General features: G+C 39.4%; 1 protein-coding gene across 3 annotated transcripts in view; it reads left to right on the plus strand.

Annotated features, from left to right (window-relative positions):
• Nucleotides 1-15,282, plus strand: part of scai (suppressor of cancer cell invasion) — a 31,958-nt gene that overhangs the window by 10,032 nt on the left and 6,644 nt on the right. Inside the window, exons 3-16 of one of the 3 annotated variants that reach the window (XM_085414720.1) lie at nucleotides 2,089-2,184; nucleotides 2,304-2,390; nucleotides 3,706-3,804; nucleotides 4,885-4,981; nucleotides 5,968-6,066; nucleotides 6,264-6,416; nucleotides 7,122-7,223; nucleotides 8,130-8,231; nucleotides 9,546-9,624; nucleotides 11,896-11,995; nucleotides 12,261-12,342; nucleotides 14,094-14,166; nucleotides 14,485-14,658; nucleotides 14,880-14,980. In XM_085414720.1, coding sequence (XP_085270846.1) covers nucleotides 2,089-2,184; nucleotides 2,304-2,390; nucleotides 3,706-3,804; nucleotides 4,885-4,981; nucleotides 5,968-6,066; nucleotides 6,264-6,416; nucleotides 7,122-7,223; nucleotides 8,130-8,231; nucleotides 9,546-9,624; nucleotides 11,896-11,995; nucleotides 12,261-12,342; nucleotides 14,094-14,166; nucleotides 14,485-14,658; nucleotides 14,880-14,980 — 1,444 coding nt within the window. Of the gene's footprint in view, nucleotides 1-2,088; nucleotides 2,185-2,303; nucleotides 2,391-3,705; nucleotides 3,805-4,884; nucleotides 4,982-5,967; nucleotides 6,067-6,263; nucleotides 6,417-7,121; nucleotides 7,224-8,129; nucleotides 8,232-9,545; nucleotides 9,625-11,895; nucleotides 11,996-12,260; nucleotides 12,343-14,093; nucleotides 14,167-14,484; nucleotides 14,659-14,879; nucleotides 14,981-15,282 lie in introns of those variants that run through there. The other 2 variants (XM_085414722.1, XM_085414721.1) reach the window with 2 other exon arrangements.

Here is a 15,282-nt window from a genome sequence, read left to right on the forward strand (position 1 = left end):
GCCATTTGATATAAGCCAAGCTGGCCAGAACTGACACTAAGAAATTGAGTACAAAATGGGGCCAGGCCCCCGACTGACATGGATATGTTGGGTACTCCCAGTTTTTATGAAAAGTTTCGAAGTTAACTTGCATTTACTTTTCCAATAGTAAAATTTTAGCTCATATTGCCTTTTGAAGCCTAGCTCTTAGTGACTCTGTTCTGCTGAATGAAAAACTGACACAGATATAAACCAAAGCCATGACCGATGTTGGTGCTTCATTTTGCTATTTTCAAATGTACTCACAGTCTGCAAAAGCATCCCATTAATAAGTTAAAGACTGAAAGGTGTGAAAAGAGACATGCTCACTCCAGTCGTTGCACCGGAGAGCAACTTGGGGTTTGTATCTTGCCCAAGGATCTTTGGCATGCAGTCTCGTACAGCCAGGGATCTAGCGATTGTGGTTAATGGCTGGAAGTTGGGAAATCTCTAAAACATTCTAGCCCTACTGTTTGTTTTTCTGTGTTTCTGGTGGCTTGGCACCATATTTTTGTTATTGATCAAGGTTGGTAAGGTAGGCTGCCACTGTTTATGTCTAGTTGCTAATAGAATGATTTTTATTTCAGCTTAAATCTGGGACTTTAAGATGAAAAGAGAAACATAATACTTTTCAGACACAAGTTATTGTGTTATCCTGGTAAATTAATACTTTCTGTTAATTTTACAGACAGGCAGGACTGAAAGTGCCTGCTTCCTGGCTCTTACAATAATGCCCATCATAACTTCATCTTACTGGATAAAACAGATTAACTTTTAGGACATAATTTATTTTATTATTATTTTTTAGAAAAGGTGATAAATCTCAGTATATGTTATTGCAATACTCATACAATAATCATATTGTATGTTTAAAAATTATGAGTGAAGTATTGTGAAAGCGTCTTATGAGCTAGATAATCAGCCAGCCATCCTTTTGTACCCTGGTGCCTTCTGCTTGTTTTGTTCTGAGATGAGAGTGATGCACTGGGTTTGTGATGCATTAGTCAGGGCTGACGCTGCCTTTTGGTCACATTTGAATCATTGACAGAGGGAGCGGGTCATCAGGTCAAAGTTAGGATTTAGAGGGCGCACAAATTCAGAGTATTGTTGAAATATGAAGCACTATTGTTAAACATCCAGTTTAATTTTGGTTGTTCACCATTCACTGTAGTAATGTTGGCGTGTGAGCATTGTAAGAAGAGATCAGCTAGGATCAAATTTAATACCATCAATATATTCTCATATGTGTGTATCAGAATACACTAATTATGTATGCTATCCATGTAGGGTTTTGTCTCAGTTAATGTGCATTTATTGTAGTTTTCTGTCTTTAGTGCATGGTGGTTTTATGAGAATAAAAAGTGTATTTTAAGTTTACCTTGAAAATTTAAAAGCTTGAAAAGGTTTGAAAATTAACCATAGCTAATAACAATGTGCAGCATGGTGTCATTTTATTTACTGTAATTGTTAACCTGCTTTAAAAAGCTGTTTAGCACATTTTACTGGTTGAATATTGGAGCATGAAGAAAGGAAAATCTAATTAATAGCATTCATTAACATTTTAAGGTAAGGCTTTAAGCTGCCCGGTGTGTGTGGCCTTCGAGTGATAAGACAAGGATAATTGTAAGCTGAACATGTGAGATATCCTTGAGCTTTCAGGAAGGGATATGCTGGATGTAAAACTCAAGACAAACAGAGAGCATCTTTGCAACACTAAATGTGGCTTAATAATCACTTTTCTCAAAAACCGGTCACTGGAAGGCATCGTTGCAATTGAAAAAATAGTTTTCAAATAATTACTGAGCTCTGGGTAAAAAGACGCCCCATTTCTGTACAAATTTGTATAATGTGTGTTGCATGTAATGGAACAAAAAGGTCATCGCTTTTCCTTGAACAAAAAAAAGTAACTGGGGTCACAAAAAGCACCAAGAGTGCTAACAACTCTGTTTCACGAATGTTTTCACTGTTCTTTTTATTGGAGTTTGTTTGAAAGGCTGAGCACAATCAGTTGAATTTTTTGTGTGCTTTTCTTGCCTTCTCTTTCCTCTTTTATGCCGTCTTTTGCTGCAGAGACCTTCCTCAATATGGACACAAGCAGTGGCAGTCCTACTTTGGGCGGACCTTTGACGTCTACACTAAGCTATGGAAATTCCAGCAACAACACAGGTTATTTTTTTCTTGTACCGTTTAAATACTTGAATGAAGAATGTTCTTTTTTCTTTCTAAGGGTTGGTTTTATCACTGTCTCAATGTTAAGTTTGACATCTTTGTATACTTACTGACAGGCAGGTTCTGGACAGTCGGTATGGACTGAAGAGATGGCAGATTGGTGAAGTTGCATCCAAAATTGGACAGCTTTATTACCACTACTAGTAAGTGACAGGGCCTCCTGAGTCATGTATCAATGTTTTGCAGCATTATTAATTTGACTAAGGATAGGGTAGTCATCAGGTAGGATACATGTGTTGTTGCCTTTTGAATGAAGTGGACTGCTTATTGGGGTCCCAACATAGGGTCCCGAAAATTCCATGTCTGTTTAGTATCAGCATACCTTCCCTAACTCAGATGGTGGAAGACGACAGTATATTTTACCGTTTTCATGAAGACTTGCCACTGATTTTATTTCAGCATCACGTACATTCTTTGAGAAAACGACAGTACACTAAAATATCAAACACTAACATAGAATTATTGTTCTTGGCTGGCTTAGCGATAGCATGCTGTCTGTGCAGGCGCATGCAAAGATCTGAAGTTTTGTTAGCAGCACAATGCAGATGTTACTGTATTGGATGCAGTCTCCACTTTACCATCGCGCAATTTTCTTTTTGTGCAATAAAAACAAAAAATTATGTCCTTATACACGCCGCAGCCTGCACCACTATTTTACTCCTCCTGCACACAAACTGAAATCTTTCCCATCCCTACTGCACCTAGAAGGTTTTTTCCAGCAACCGTTAAGGGAAAAAAAAAGAACTGGCAAAGTGTTGGGCATGATGAAATTAGCCACTTCTGCATAAGCAGGAAACGTCCAAACACTGTTTTTACAGCCCACAAAACTCCTTAAATGCACTCCTTAAAAAAATAATAATGATAATTTAATTCAGTGGCAACTACATCTGAAAAAGCTAGTCTGTCACCACAATGGAAGTGCCCATATTTATCCACTTCTTGTTACTACTTTGAGTATTCTAGTCATTATAACTTTAAATATTGCATTACTTAACTGCAAGCAAGCAATGTTTATTTATGTAGAGCTGTTCAAACACAGAACTCAGGAAGTGCTTTAGAGAATGTAATCCAAATTAAAAATTAGGGGAAAAACAGAAATCAGTGGTTTGTGGAAATTCCAACTAGAAAAGGTTTAGAGCAAAGAATCTCTAGACAGCTCTACTGTAAGACGATAGAAAAGAGATCACATTAGTCCAGTTTTCACATCTTTATGTTTTTTTGTTTGTTTGTTTGTTTTATCATTGAAGTAAAACAGTGAATACATGTTAGATCTGGTATGTTATGAAACTTTGAGAGCTCTCAGGTAGCCGCAAACAGCTCAGCTCATTGTCCCTGGTGTCAAAACTAAACACAGAAAAGCAAATGAATGCTGCTGCATTCGTTCAATTTATCAATCACCACTTGCAGATTTGTTTAAAAAGATGCAAATTTGAAATATGTATTCCTCTTTGTTGACAGCCTTCGTACCTCAGAAACAAGTTACCTGAATGAGGCCTTTTCATTCTACTCAGCCATTCGTCAGCGCTCCTACTACTTTCAGGTCAACAAAGAGGACAGGTAAGCTCCAGATATTTTTTGTTAAAGTAGTGTAAGTTGCAGTTTTTGTAAGATGTCTTTAAACGTTATGTATAATAAGCCTGTTTAAATTTACCTTATTAAGAAATGAGATCATACTACGAAAAAACTCCCAATGAAGTTAGTATGATTGCTGATTCAGAGAGGTGTACTACTTTGTCAACTATGTGTGAAAGTGGCTTTCTTATTACCTGGCTGGGTCACCATGGTGACTTATGCTCCAGGCATAACCTACTAGGAGTAGGTTATGTTTCAGTTTAGTCGTCTGGAACCTCCACATTTCACTGATTTTTTTTATTTGCACCATGTTTTAAGCGCAATTTAGGTTCCCCGCTGGGCAAACATGTCTCAAATGTGCAAGTTGTTGCCCAGCTGTAAATATATAAATGTTATAATTTATTATAATCTGCTGCCAAGTCTCTTTTACACAGTTGGAACTGCAGCTACTAGTAACCTAGAATGTTTAAAATGATCCAGTTTAAGCTTTCAGAGCTCTAACGTGCAGCTATCACATTTGATATAAACAGCAGCACCAAGATTTCCCTCAGCGTTGAAATAATTAACTGGAATTAAAATGTCTAATTTTTTGCTCGTTATGCTAAATCCCAAGATTAATGAATTTCTGCAGCATTAAGCTCTTGTGCTATTTGTTCTTGTACTGTTACATTTTTAAGTGTATAACATTCTTTATAGATTTTTATCTCCATTTAATCATTATTTGATAATGTGTCTGAGCGGACTGGACTGCACTCTTGGGGATCATTTAAGTGTGTAAGAGTCATATTATGTGTGAAACTCGCCTTTTTATGTGAGTGTGCACGATCTGATGTCTTTTTTTCCCAAAAATGAGCAAAATTTCTCTTTTCACGCTCCCAGAGTGTAGATATTTACATCAAATATTTGTTGAAAAGACAAAAATGTTTATTGGAGTCTTAAGAAACACAGGGTGAACCATTTGGTGGCTCCAGTCAATTTAATAAACACTGCTTCAACTGTGATAGTGCTTTATGTTGATTTGTTTGTGTTTGCCCGCTCATATTGTCTTTTCTTGTCTTTCATCAGGCCTGAATTAGTAGTGAAGAAGCTTCGTTATTATGCTCGCTACATAGTCGTCTGTTTACTTTTAAACAAGATGGACCTTGTCAAAGTTTTGGTGAAGGTATGGAAGCCATATTGTTAGTACTTTATATTACAGCTTGGTATGCAGGGTTTCAGTCATTAGGTAACAGTTTTAATAATGAGGTACATTCACATGACTATAATTACAAAGTGATAACTTTGTATTAATGTGTATATCGACTACTAATACTAGAACGAAAGGCATGTTATAGAGTAAAAAAAGGGGCCAAAAACAGCTAAATAAAGGAAGAAACAGTCAAAGTGTACCTATAAGGGAAAACCATTTTGTAATAGTCGAAACTATAATTTGCCAAGTGTAGTACCTGTCTACAGTCCACTCAATACCTTCAAAGTTGAAGATGCTGTATTATAATGCTTAAAAAAAATCCCCCTTAATATTAAGCTGAATTGGGTGAGGAGGAAAAGGTAAGTGTCTTGGTTTTGGACTAATAGCTTAGTAGTTAGTAATGAGGCCACTCGCATCAAGAGGGTTGTGCATGGTCTTCAAAATGTTTAGGTAGGTTGTGCAAGTCGGAGTAGTATCTACATGAATACCATAAGCCAAGTTTTCTTATGTTAAGCCTTATCTTTCTCAAATAAACAAGTCAAAACACAGCAATCAATGTAAATTCATTCACCTGTCAGTGGTTTTATTGTTTTTGCTGAGAAGTGTATTTTCTTAATTTGTAATAGAAAGTATGTTATCATTATTGGGTATGTTGCTCGTGTTGTCAAAGATCAACACTTTGTACATGTTGAGGTACCATTAACAGGTTTTGCAAATCTCTCTTTTAGGTTCTCTCTTTTTTTTTTAACGTTAGAATATTTTCTAGATCTAAGGAGCTGCAGATATTGTATTGAACTGTGCTAATATTTTGGGTTTTTTCTCCCTGTAAATGTGAATGAGGTAGTCTACTTCATGAATTTTGTTCACGATTTACTTTTATGATTGTGTAAAAATTCAAAACTGTTCGTTTTTTTTCATGACACCTCTTATTGCTCTTCCTGCCTATCTGCCATCTGCAGGAGTTATCTGAGGAAATTGAAGACTACACACAGCGTTTCAACACAGAGGACCAGTTGGAGTGGAACCTGGTTCTGCAGGAAGTGGCAGCTTTTATAGAGGTAAATAACCATCCAAGCCTAATACTGTTTGATGTTATTTCATTATGTTAGTAATTTATTCATTATATTATAATTGTCATGTTTGTGCACATACAGGTAAACAGAGAAGTCTCTGTTCTTCCTCTTGCCTGCTGGGTGATATACTGGATCCGCACTATTTCTTCAACTGCTCTTCTTCAATTGTTTGTCTGTAACAGGCAGATCCTGTGGTAGTTCTGAACGACAACAATTCTGTCGTCACCATCAGCAATCGGCTGCAGGAGGGAAGTGTGCCTCCACTGGAACAAGGCATGGTGGTTGGGCAGCTCATCCTTGCTGACGCACTAATCATCGGCAACAGTAACAACCAGGTTCTAACCCACTAAATCTGATTCATGGTTTCTCAAACTTAACACACATCAGCATGAGCAGCATGGTGGTGCAATGATCGGCACTGTTGCCTCACAGCAAGAAGGCTTGAAACCTGGCTGGGGTCTTTCGATGTAGAAGTTGCATGTTCCTCAATGTACCTTTGTGGTTTCCTTTGGATACTGCATGCATGTTCTAGTTAAATGTTATTTGTAATCTAAAGTGCCTTAACTGGGTACTAAGACTAGAAAAGCAATATATTTCTATTTCCACAATTGCTGCAACTCTTTTCAGAGAAAACTTGAGACATTGACTCTCAAGTAATATGGATGGATGGATTATTTTATTATTTCATATACGTCCTCTCTCTGGGCCTCTGATCTGATCTTTTTCTGCTTTCTGTGCAGTTTACACTAACATTCAGTTTCTGAAGTGCTGATAGTATTTGCACTGCTCACTCCTGGCTGTTATGACCCAAAAAACTAAAATATTTGTCAAACTTTGTAGGAGAAGATTACAATATAACCAGTAGTTGTTTTTGTTTCATTTTCATTATAACTGCAGCACTGATTTATCTTTGAGGGCTCTCATTTTTCTGTGTATGGCAAACAATTGTGTTTGTGTGTGACTTTGAATAATTTTTCAAACCACAATGAAGGCTGAAACAGTAACTTGATATATTAATATTGTTTTGTCATTTATTTTAGGTGAAGTTCAGTGAGTTAACCATAGATATGTTCCGCATGCTTCAAGCTTTGGAGAGGGAACCAGTAAACCTGGCCACACAGACCTCCAAGCAAGGAACGATGGTGAGTGTCAGGCACATCGTGTAGTGGTAATAATGGGCAAGCCCCCCTCCTTCCTGCTTTACCACTTGTCCATGTTGGCCCAAACAGTATGGAAGCCTTCCACAGATGCATTGTCATCTGGAATATCCTGGTTAATCCATGACTCAGTGAAGCACATCAGGCTTCTCTGACTCCAGGCAAGTGCTGTTGGCTCATGCAGCTTGTTTGCTAGCGACCTAACATTCCCCATTATACTACATGGGAGACTCAGCTTAAAGCTCTTCATTGCTTGAAGCCTCCACTGTATTACGGTCTCCCTCGTGCTCTTCTGTCCCCCACCTCTGCATCCATTTCAGCCACAGAGCGTGTGGTGTGTAACTGCCATGCCGCAATCCCATTCCTCAATGAAAGTAATAGTTCTGCAGCAACAAGGAGAAGAAAAACTTTCTCAACCCACATGTTTGAGAGAAAACTATTGAAAACAAACTAACATGCTACAATAATAAGTAAAAGACAAAGAAAGTAAGGAAAAAGTTTAAAGTATGGATTAAAAATACAGGAGCAACTGAAACAGGCTGCATGCTGGTTGACGCATGTCCATCGCGTGAGTCTCTGATAGGATTTATCCACAGCACAAACTGTTCCTCTGTATAAACTGTATAGATTTGCACAAGAACACATTTACTGTCCAATCCCAATCTGCTTGTCTGTTAATGAAGATACTATTACTGTACCACATGTATAAATGCACAAATGGCTTATACATTTATAATGTATAGGGATCATAAAACCACATAATACACCTGTACACACAGCAGTGTGCCTCAGCCCCGGGCCTAGAAGCCTTTTGATTTCACTTGCATTTACATAAGGTTTTAACAATCTTTTCTTTACACATGCAATGTTTTGTGTGATGTTTCTCCACAGGAACCCAACGAAAAGCCAGCGAAGAGAGAAAACCCTCACAAGTATTTGCTGTATAAGCCAACCTTCAGCCAGCTTTTTACTTTCTTGTCTGCCTCTTTTAAGGTCAGTATGATCGCAGGTTTCCTCAATAAATATTCAATAAGTTGAGATTTTTATCTCCAAGATGTATTATATATTTACATTATTTGCATTGTTAATATTTATATCCTCACTTCTTTCCACTGCTATCTGGGCATTGTTTTCAAGTTAAGCTCATAAAGGGAACATATATATATCCACTCAAGTCAGTAAATCAGGTAAATCGGTGGGATTGGATTGGGCATGATTGATGTCAGAGCCCAAACAAATCCATGGAGTGTGAGGAATCATTTGTAGACCTCTGAGTTAGGATGGTATCGAGGTACAGATCTGAGAAAGTGTGCAGAAAAATATCTGCAGCATTGAACGTCCCAATGAGCAAAGTGGCCTCTATCACTCACAAATAGAAAAAGTTTGGAACCACCTGAACTCTTCCTAATTGTGGCTTCCTGGCATTCGGGGTAGAAGAACCTTAGTTGAGGAGGTGACCAAGAACCCTATGCTCACTCTGACAGAGCTCCAACATTGCTCTGTGGAGAGAGAATAACCTTGCAGAAGCACAATCATTTCTGCAGCACTCAACTATTAAGGCCTGTGTGGTAACGTGGCTGGATGGAAGCCTTTCCTCAGAAAAGGCACATGACAACCCACCTGGAGTCCTTCAGGTGCCTTTTAGGCCATGAGATACAATATTTTCTGTTCTGATGAAGCAAAGATTGAACTCTTTGGCCTGAGTATCATGTCTGGAGGAAACCAGGTACTGTTCAGCACTTGGTCATTATCATACCTGTAGAGAATCATGGTTGTGGCAGCATCATGGTACGGGGATGTTTTTGGCACCAGCAACTGGGAGACTAGTCTGACTTGAAGGCAAGATGATTGTAGCAATGTACATAGATATCTTGGATGGTAATGTGCTCTAGAGCACTCTGGACCCTGGTCTGGGGTGAAGGCTCATCTTCCAACAGGACAGCGACCCTACGCACACAGTCACGATAACAAAGGAGTCACGGCCCAGCCAGAGCCTAGACCTGAACCCGATTGAACGTCTCTGAAAAGATCTGAAAATGTCTTTGCCCCAACCCTTCCTGTCCAACCTGAGCTCGAAAGGTTCTACAAAGAAGAATGGGAGAAACTGTCTAAAAAATGGGTGTGCCAAGCTTGTATTATCATACTCAGACAGACGTGGTTGTGAATTGGCGCTATATAATTTCAACTGAATTGAATGGAGTTTTTCGGTTATCATGCGCTGTAAATTATTTAAGATTAGTAGTTATAGTAAAATGAAATACTTGAATTTGTGACTTAATTTTTTTATCTTACCACTTTTATTTCCAGGAGCTACCTGCTAACAGTGTTCTGCTCATCTACCTGTCAGCTACTGGAGTCTTCCCTACTGGGCATTCAGATTATGAGGGTATGTTTTTCTTTTTTTGTTTTGTTTTTTTTGTCTGTAATTTCATGGAATTTCTGAATACGATAATAGACCGATTCGGAGTGGAGATCAGTAATGTCATTACAGCTGTTAGCACATGTTTGTGGTAGGAAGTAAAAGTGAAAATACGTGAAAGAAATCTGATGAAATGTCTTGAAAAAGTCAAAAATGTCTGGTTCGTGAGACAGGCTTCCAGGTTTTATCTGATGTAAAGTTTTTAAAAAACATTCAAGCAAAGTCATGGATGTAACTAATAACAATAAATTAGAGACAACAGCAAATGCAACACTGCCATTTCAAGAGTTTTTTGTTATAGTAGGCATGTTTGCAGCACTCGTGTCCTGCCTTCCATTTTCTTCTGCTTATCGGGGGCTGGGTCGCAGGGGCAGCAGTGTGAGCAGAGAAGCCCAGATTCTTTTCTCCCCAGCCACCACCTGCAATTTATTCGGGGTTTCCTAGACCCGCCGAGATGTATAATCTCTCCAGTGTGTCCTACTGGTTCTACCCCAGGGCATTCTCCGAGTAGGACATACGCAGAACACTTTAACCATAAGGCATCCAGGAGGCGTCCTTGTCAGATAGCCGAGCCACTTCAACTGGCTCTTTTCGGGGAGTAGCAGCTCTAATCTGAGTCTCTCTCAGATGGCTGAACTCCTCACCTATGGAGACTCCAGCCACCTTTTGGAGAAAGCTAATTTCCCCCGATTCTACTCTCAATCTCGTTCTTTTGCTTGTGTCCATGGTTCAGCTTTGGCTTCATTAACTGGTAAATCCGCAGCTTCTCTTTCATGTCCACCTCTCTCTTCATCATGTACCGGTATAATGTCTGCATCACTGCAGCTGCGGCTCCAATCTGTCTGTCGATCTCCTGCTCCCCTCTTTCCTCAATTGTGAACACATCGTGCACAAAAAGCATAGCTGAAATTCTGAGGTCACCAAGCTGGAAGCCTTTCACCACTTGGCCACACCTCAATATTCTGCCCATAAAAAGTCTGAACAGAATCGTGACAAAGGGCAGCCCTGAGAGAGTCCAGCACCCAATAGAAACAAGTCAAACTTATTGCCGGCAATACAGACCAAGGGACTGGATTCCTCATAACAATGGGCTGAACACCCTGACTCACACAGCACCCCCTATAGGGTACCATAGGGTTATAGTCAAATGCCTTCTCCAAGTCCAAAAAACACATGGAGACTGGCTGTGCAAACTCCCACAGACACTCGAATATCCTCGAGAGGATAACGTCCTGGTTCAGTGTTCCCAGACACAGAACAAAACTCGCATTGTTCCTCCTGAATCTTGGGTTCAATTAACGGACAAACTCTCCTTTCCTTTGGCATAGACCTTCCCAGGAAGGCTGAGGAGTACGATGCCCCTATAGTTCCCTCCTGAGTCGCCTCACGGTTTGTCCATCCAAAAATCTTTTTCCATGGCTTCACCGCTCCCACACCACAGTTTGTTCTGCTTGGCCTGCTGACATCAACTGCCTCCAATGTGTTACAGGCTAATCAAGCCCAACAGGACTCCTTTTTCAGCTTGATGGCTCCCTTCATGGATTACCACCACACCAGGCACCAATCACTTTGCCGCCACATCAAAGGGGATCTAGAATATGGATGGGAATTGATAAGAATTTAGCTGATTCCGTTTTCAACTTCATTTAACTATTCGGTTCCTTATCAATTCTCATTAAGTCCCCATTGGCTCAGTTTTGAGAGTCACCTCCATTGCTCAGCAGTATATCAAAGACATATAGGTATTTCCCCTCTGTTATGATTGGGGTTGGGAGTCATTATTTAAAGTTTATTACAATTAAAAGTAAAATTGTGCATTACTTAATTACTCCCAGGAGAAAGTAATTTGTTACACTACTCGTTACATTACTTTTGCATTTCACTTTAAAATGACCTGAAATGCATTGTCTTATAATTACCATTTAACAATATACAACTGAAATCAGCTGTTTACAGCAAGTGCAAATGAAACCGTTAAGCAGGATCAATAGGCAAGCACACTAACAATTAAAAGAAATTGAACTACTGGGAACCGGTTCTCAAGTCTCATCCCTAATGCAGAACAAGGTCCGTTCAGACTCAGTATACTTAGCCTCTCTTGGAATGCTGTTGAATTTGTACCTCAGGTGGTTGAAGATGTTGTGGACAGTGGCTTCTACCAAGCATTACCAATGCATATTTATGACCGATACAGTCTTTTCAAGTTACACCAAAGAAGCGTCTAACCCTTTCCCACAGGACCATATGATTTTGGAGGAGTTCTCACGAATACAAATCGAGATGTGGTGAATGGAGAGACGGTGCAGAAGAGGAATCAGGCCCAGAAGGAAATGCATTGGTGAGAATTTCCTAGCAATACTTCTAACTTTGCTTTGTTTATTCAGTTGACAGCATCTAAACCAAAATCAGAGGAAGTGATTTTACCTATTACTTTTACTAATAAGTAAATGACTTTCAGGCTTTCGTGCTGAAAGCCTGACTCTAAATATGTTTACATAAGTCATAATGTGTGACAGAGCTTACTAAGAATCTATCTATGTTACTTGAAAAGTGCAGAACCTCACTGAGGGTTTGCTGAGTTACATTTGCTTGGCATATTGCAGCCTTCATCCAGGAGACTTATTCCCTTTCACCCGGAAGCCTCTTTTTGTCATTGTGGATTCTTCAAACAGCACGGCCTACAAGGTATGTAGGTGAAGACCTTCCATTTCAGAGACGTTTAAATGGTGAGGAATTGTTGATGGGCAAATGGAGGGAAAAATGTGATGAGGGAATCTTTTCTCACCTCACAACACAACTTAAGCCCAATCAGCATAAAAAGAAATTCGCTCACTACGCATCACCTTGTAGTTGGCAGCTGAACACTAGTGGACATATGGTTGCATGGAAGATCCTCTAATTCAGGGGATGTGCAAGTTATGATGACAGGGCCAACTTGAAACCTGTAACTGAAAATGTTTGTTAGGTCTTTCTCATGCCTCCTTCATAAATTGCATGAACAAACACCCTATCTTATGTCAATTAATAGTTTTCTTCACTCCATTAGTAACAAGTACTCGCCTCAAAGTTGAGAATAGTTTTATCTGTGTGGATACCGCCACATTGCATCACTACTAGTGTGTTCAAACAAAATGCAACGTGAAGTTTACATCCACAGTCTTTTGGAAAGAGGTGAATTGACAAAAGCTTGTGTTGTCCAATATGAAAAGATCAGTAATTCTCCGGTTCTTTGGCAAAAAAGTTGCTTTGTGGTGCAATATAAAGACACCTCAGCTGGAATTCTCTCATAGACTGTGTATTCTCCTAATGCAAGACTCTAAAATGTAGGGCAACCTTATTGATGCAGGTTGAGGCCATATGTAGCTGTAGGATTAAACTTGACTTTTATGTAGAGATGGGGGGGAAAGTGAGAGCAAGAGAAAATAATTTATGGTAATTTTCAACCTTTATAAATTGTATTCCTTTTGTAGAATGTTAGGGGCGAATATTCATGAGTTTCCAGGGATGTGCACATATTGTGTCCTAGCAGACTAATCAACACTGTTGTCACTAGTCAGTACCAGAGTTACTAGTGGTTTAATCTAATTGTTACATTTTAATTGGTGCTCCAAAAGGTCGATGGCCTCTCTCTTAGCGATAGGGTGACGGCTAAAGCTGTCGCCTCCTTGACAAGGTGTTCAGACGGGCACGTCCTACTAGGAGGAGGCCCCAGTGTATACCTGGGACACACTTGGAGAGATGGCTCAATGTTTCCCAGGATAAGTTGGAGGAGGTGGCGGATCGTGGAGGCAGGACTTCTCTGCTCCTCCCTCCACGAGCCGACTTCAGATAAGCGGGGAAAAAAAATGGCTGCATAACTTGTTGTTTTGTTATTTTAGATTTGAACTGTTATTGAAGTGGTTGTCATGGTGCGTGCATCATTCATAAAGCATAGCTCAATGTGCCACACTTTAATCACATTTGAATAGTTTTTTAGTTATTCATTTGTTACATTTTAGTAATGAACATCTTGTCTCATCTTACGTAGATTTACATACATAAATTTAAATTAATATTTCAGCGTTTCTTAGTTTTAGACGAGGGGGGTCGAGGTAAGAGTAGGGAATTAAAATGTAGGGGATATTACTGTTAAAGGGGAGAGAGGGATGCTGAGAATGAAGGTGTATGAGAGAATCTGCTCATGGGTTTCCTGACCAAATGTGAAGCTAATTTTTTGCCAAAGTCGAAATATTTATGAATTGAGCAGATGCTCACCTCTGTTCACATCACACAGCACAAGTTTGTGTCAGACGTTCAGCTTTTGTATGGATGTCCCTCAATCTGTCTTCAAGATAAAAATGTCACTAGTGTCCACAGCAGATATATCAAACGTGCCACTGTTGTTTGTAAGTATATTTCCATAATTAAAATGCTTGTTTCTGTCTTTGTTGTATTAGAATTTTACAAATCTATTTGGCCAGCCCCTGGTGTGCCTACTATCACCTACGGTATATCCCAAGAGTGTACAAGGTGGGTGTCACTGCAGAACCACACTCCTTTAACCAGAAGACCTAAACGAACTCCATCTTCGTCTGTTTGCCTAACTTCCTCTCTGTGGCTCCGCTGTCTGAGTGTTTTGGTTGAAAGAGAAAGAGGCTTTTAGTCTAATGTTAGTTAGACAAAAGTAAATTCTGGACTGTTTGTAGCAGCTGATTAATCCACATTTAACATGGGTGTCATTGGTATCTACCAGTATTTTTATGTTTGGTAAAGATGCTGCTTTCAGTGGAAGCTTTTCAGGCATCGAATTTCCTTTCAGTTTACAATGTCTCTGCTTCACCTGTTTAGATCAGTCTCAGCGTGGGAGTCTCTTCACTCTGTTCCTCTACAGTCCGCTCTTGGCTTTCTCCTCCGTGTGTGGCTTAAACAGTGTGCAACGAGGTCTTTGGGAAAGAGCTCAAGAATTCCTTCGCAAAGTGTACCGTGACATTGGGCAGATGCTAACACGATCGCGGACCATAGGTATGTTATGGAGATTAGCATGGACTATGAAAGGGTTACTGTGACGACCCATGTGTACTGTATTTGTGACCATCAGGTGAGCTTCGTAGGTCCCTCCATGAAAATAAACTTCTCTCTTTCTTGAGAAGTTTAAATCTATGGTGGATTTAAGGCTGCACTGAAATAAATTGTGATGCATTCGTCTTCTGTTGATCGACTTATTTACACATTGTTTAATGCAGATCAAGCCTTTTTGCAGTTCTTTGGTGACGAGTTCCTGCGGCTGCTGTTGATCCGCTTTGTGTTCTGCTCCGCTGCACTGAGACTGCATAAACTCTTTCGGGTAAGTCTGCTTTCCTTAAGGAGCCACATTGTTTAAGTTTATATGCCAACAATGCACCATGCATTTCCACAAACCAGTGTTTCTTAAGCACTTGCAGTAAGTCGTATTTATGCATCACCAGGAGGTCATGTCATGTCAGCAAATACTCAGTAAATGAACCCACTAAAGTCCCCAGATTATTACAGGTTTACAGTTATTGATTATTTTAATAATCAATATTTTAATATTAATTATTCCATCGAGTAACTCAATAAAAAACACTTATGTTATTATGGGGGCAATAATAAATAATATTAATAAAT

This window comes from Rhamphochromis longiceps, linkage group LG7, assembly GCF_057381845.1.
Source record: "Rhamphochromis longiceps isolate RC_006_pf linkage group LG7, R_longiceps_female_GT1.1, whole genome shotgun sequence".
Classification (NCBI taxonomy): domain Eukaryota; kingdom Metazoa; phylum Chordata; class Actinopteri; order Cichliformes; family Cichlidae; genus Rhamphochromis; species Rhamphochromis longiceps.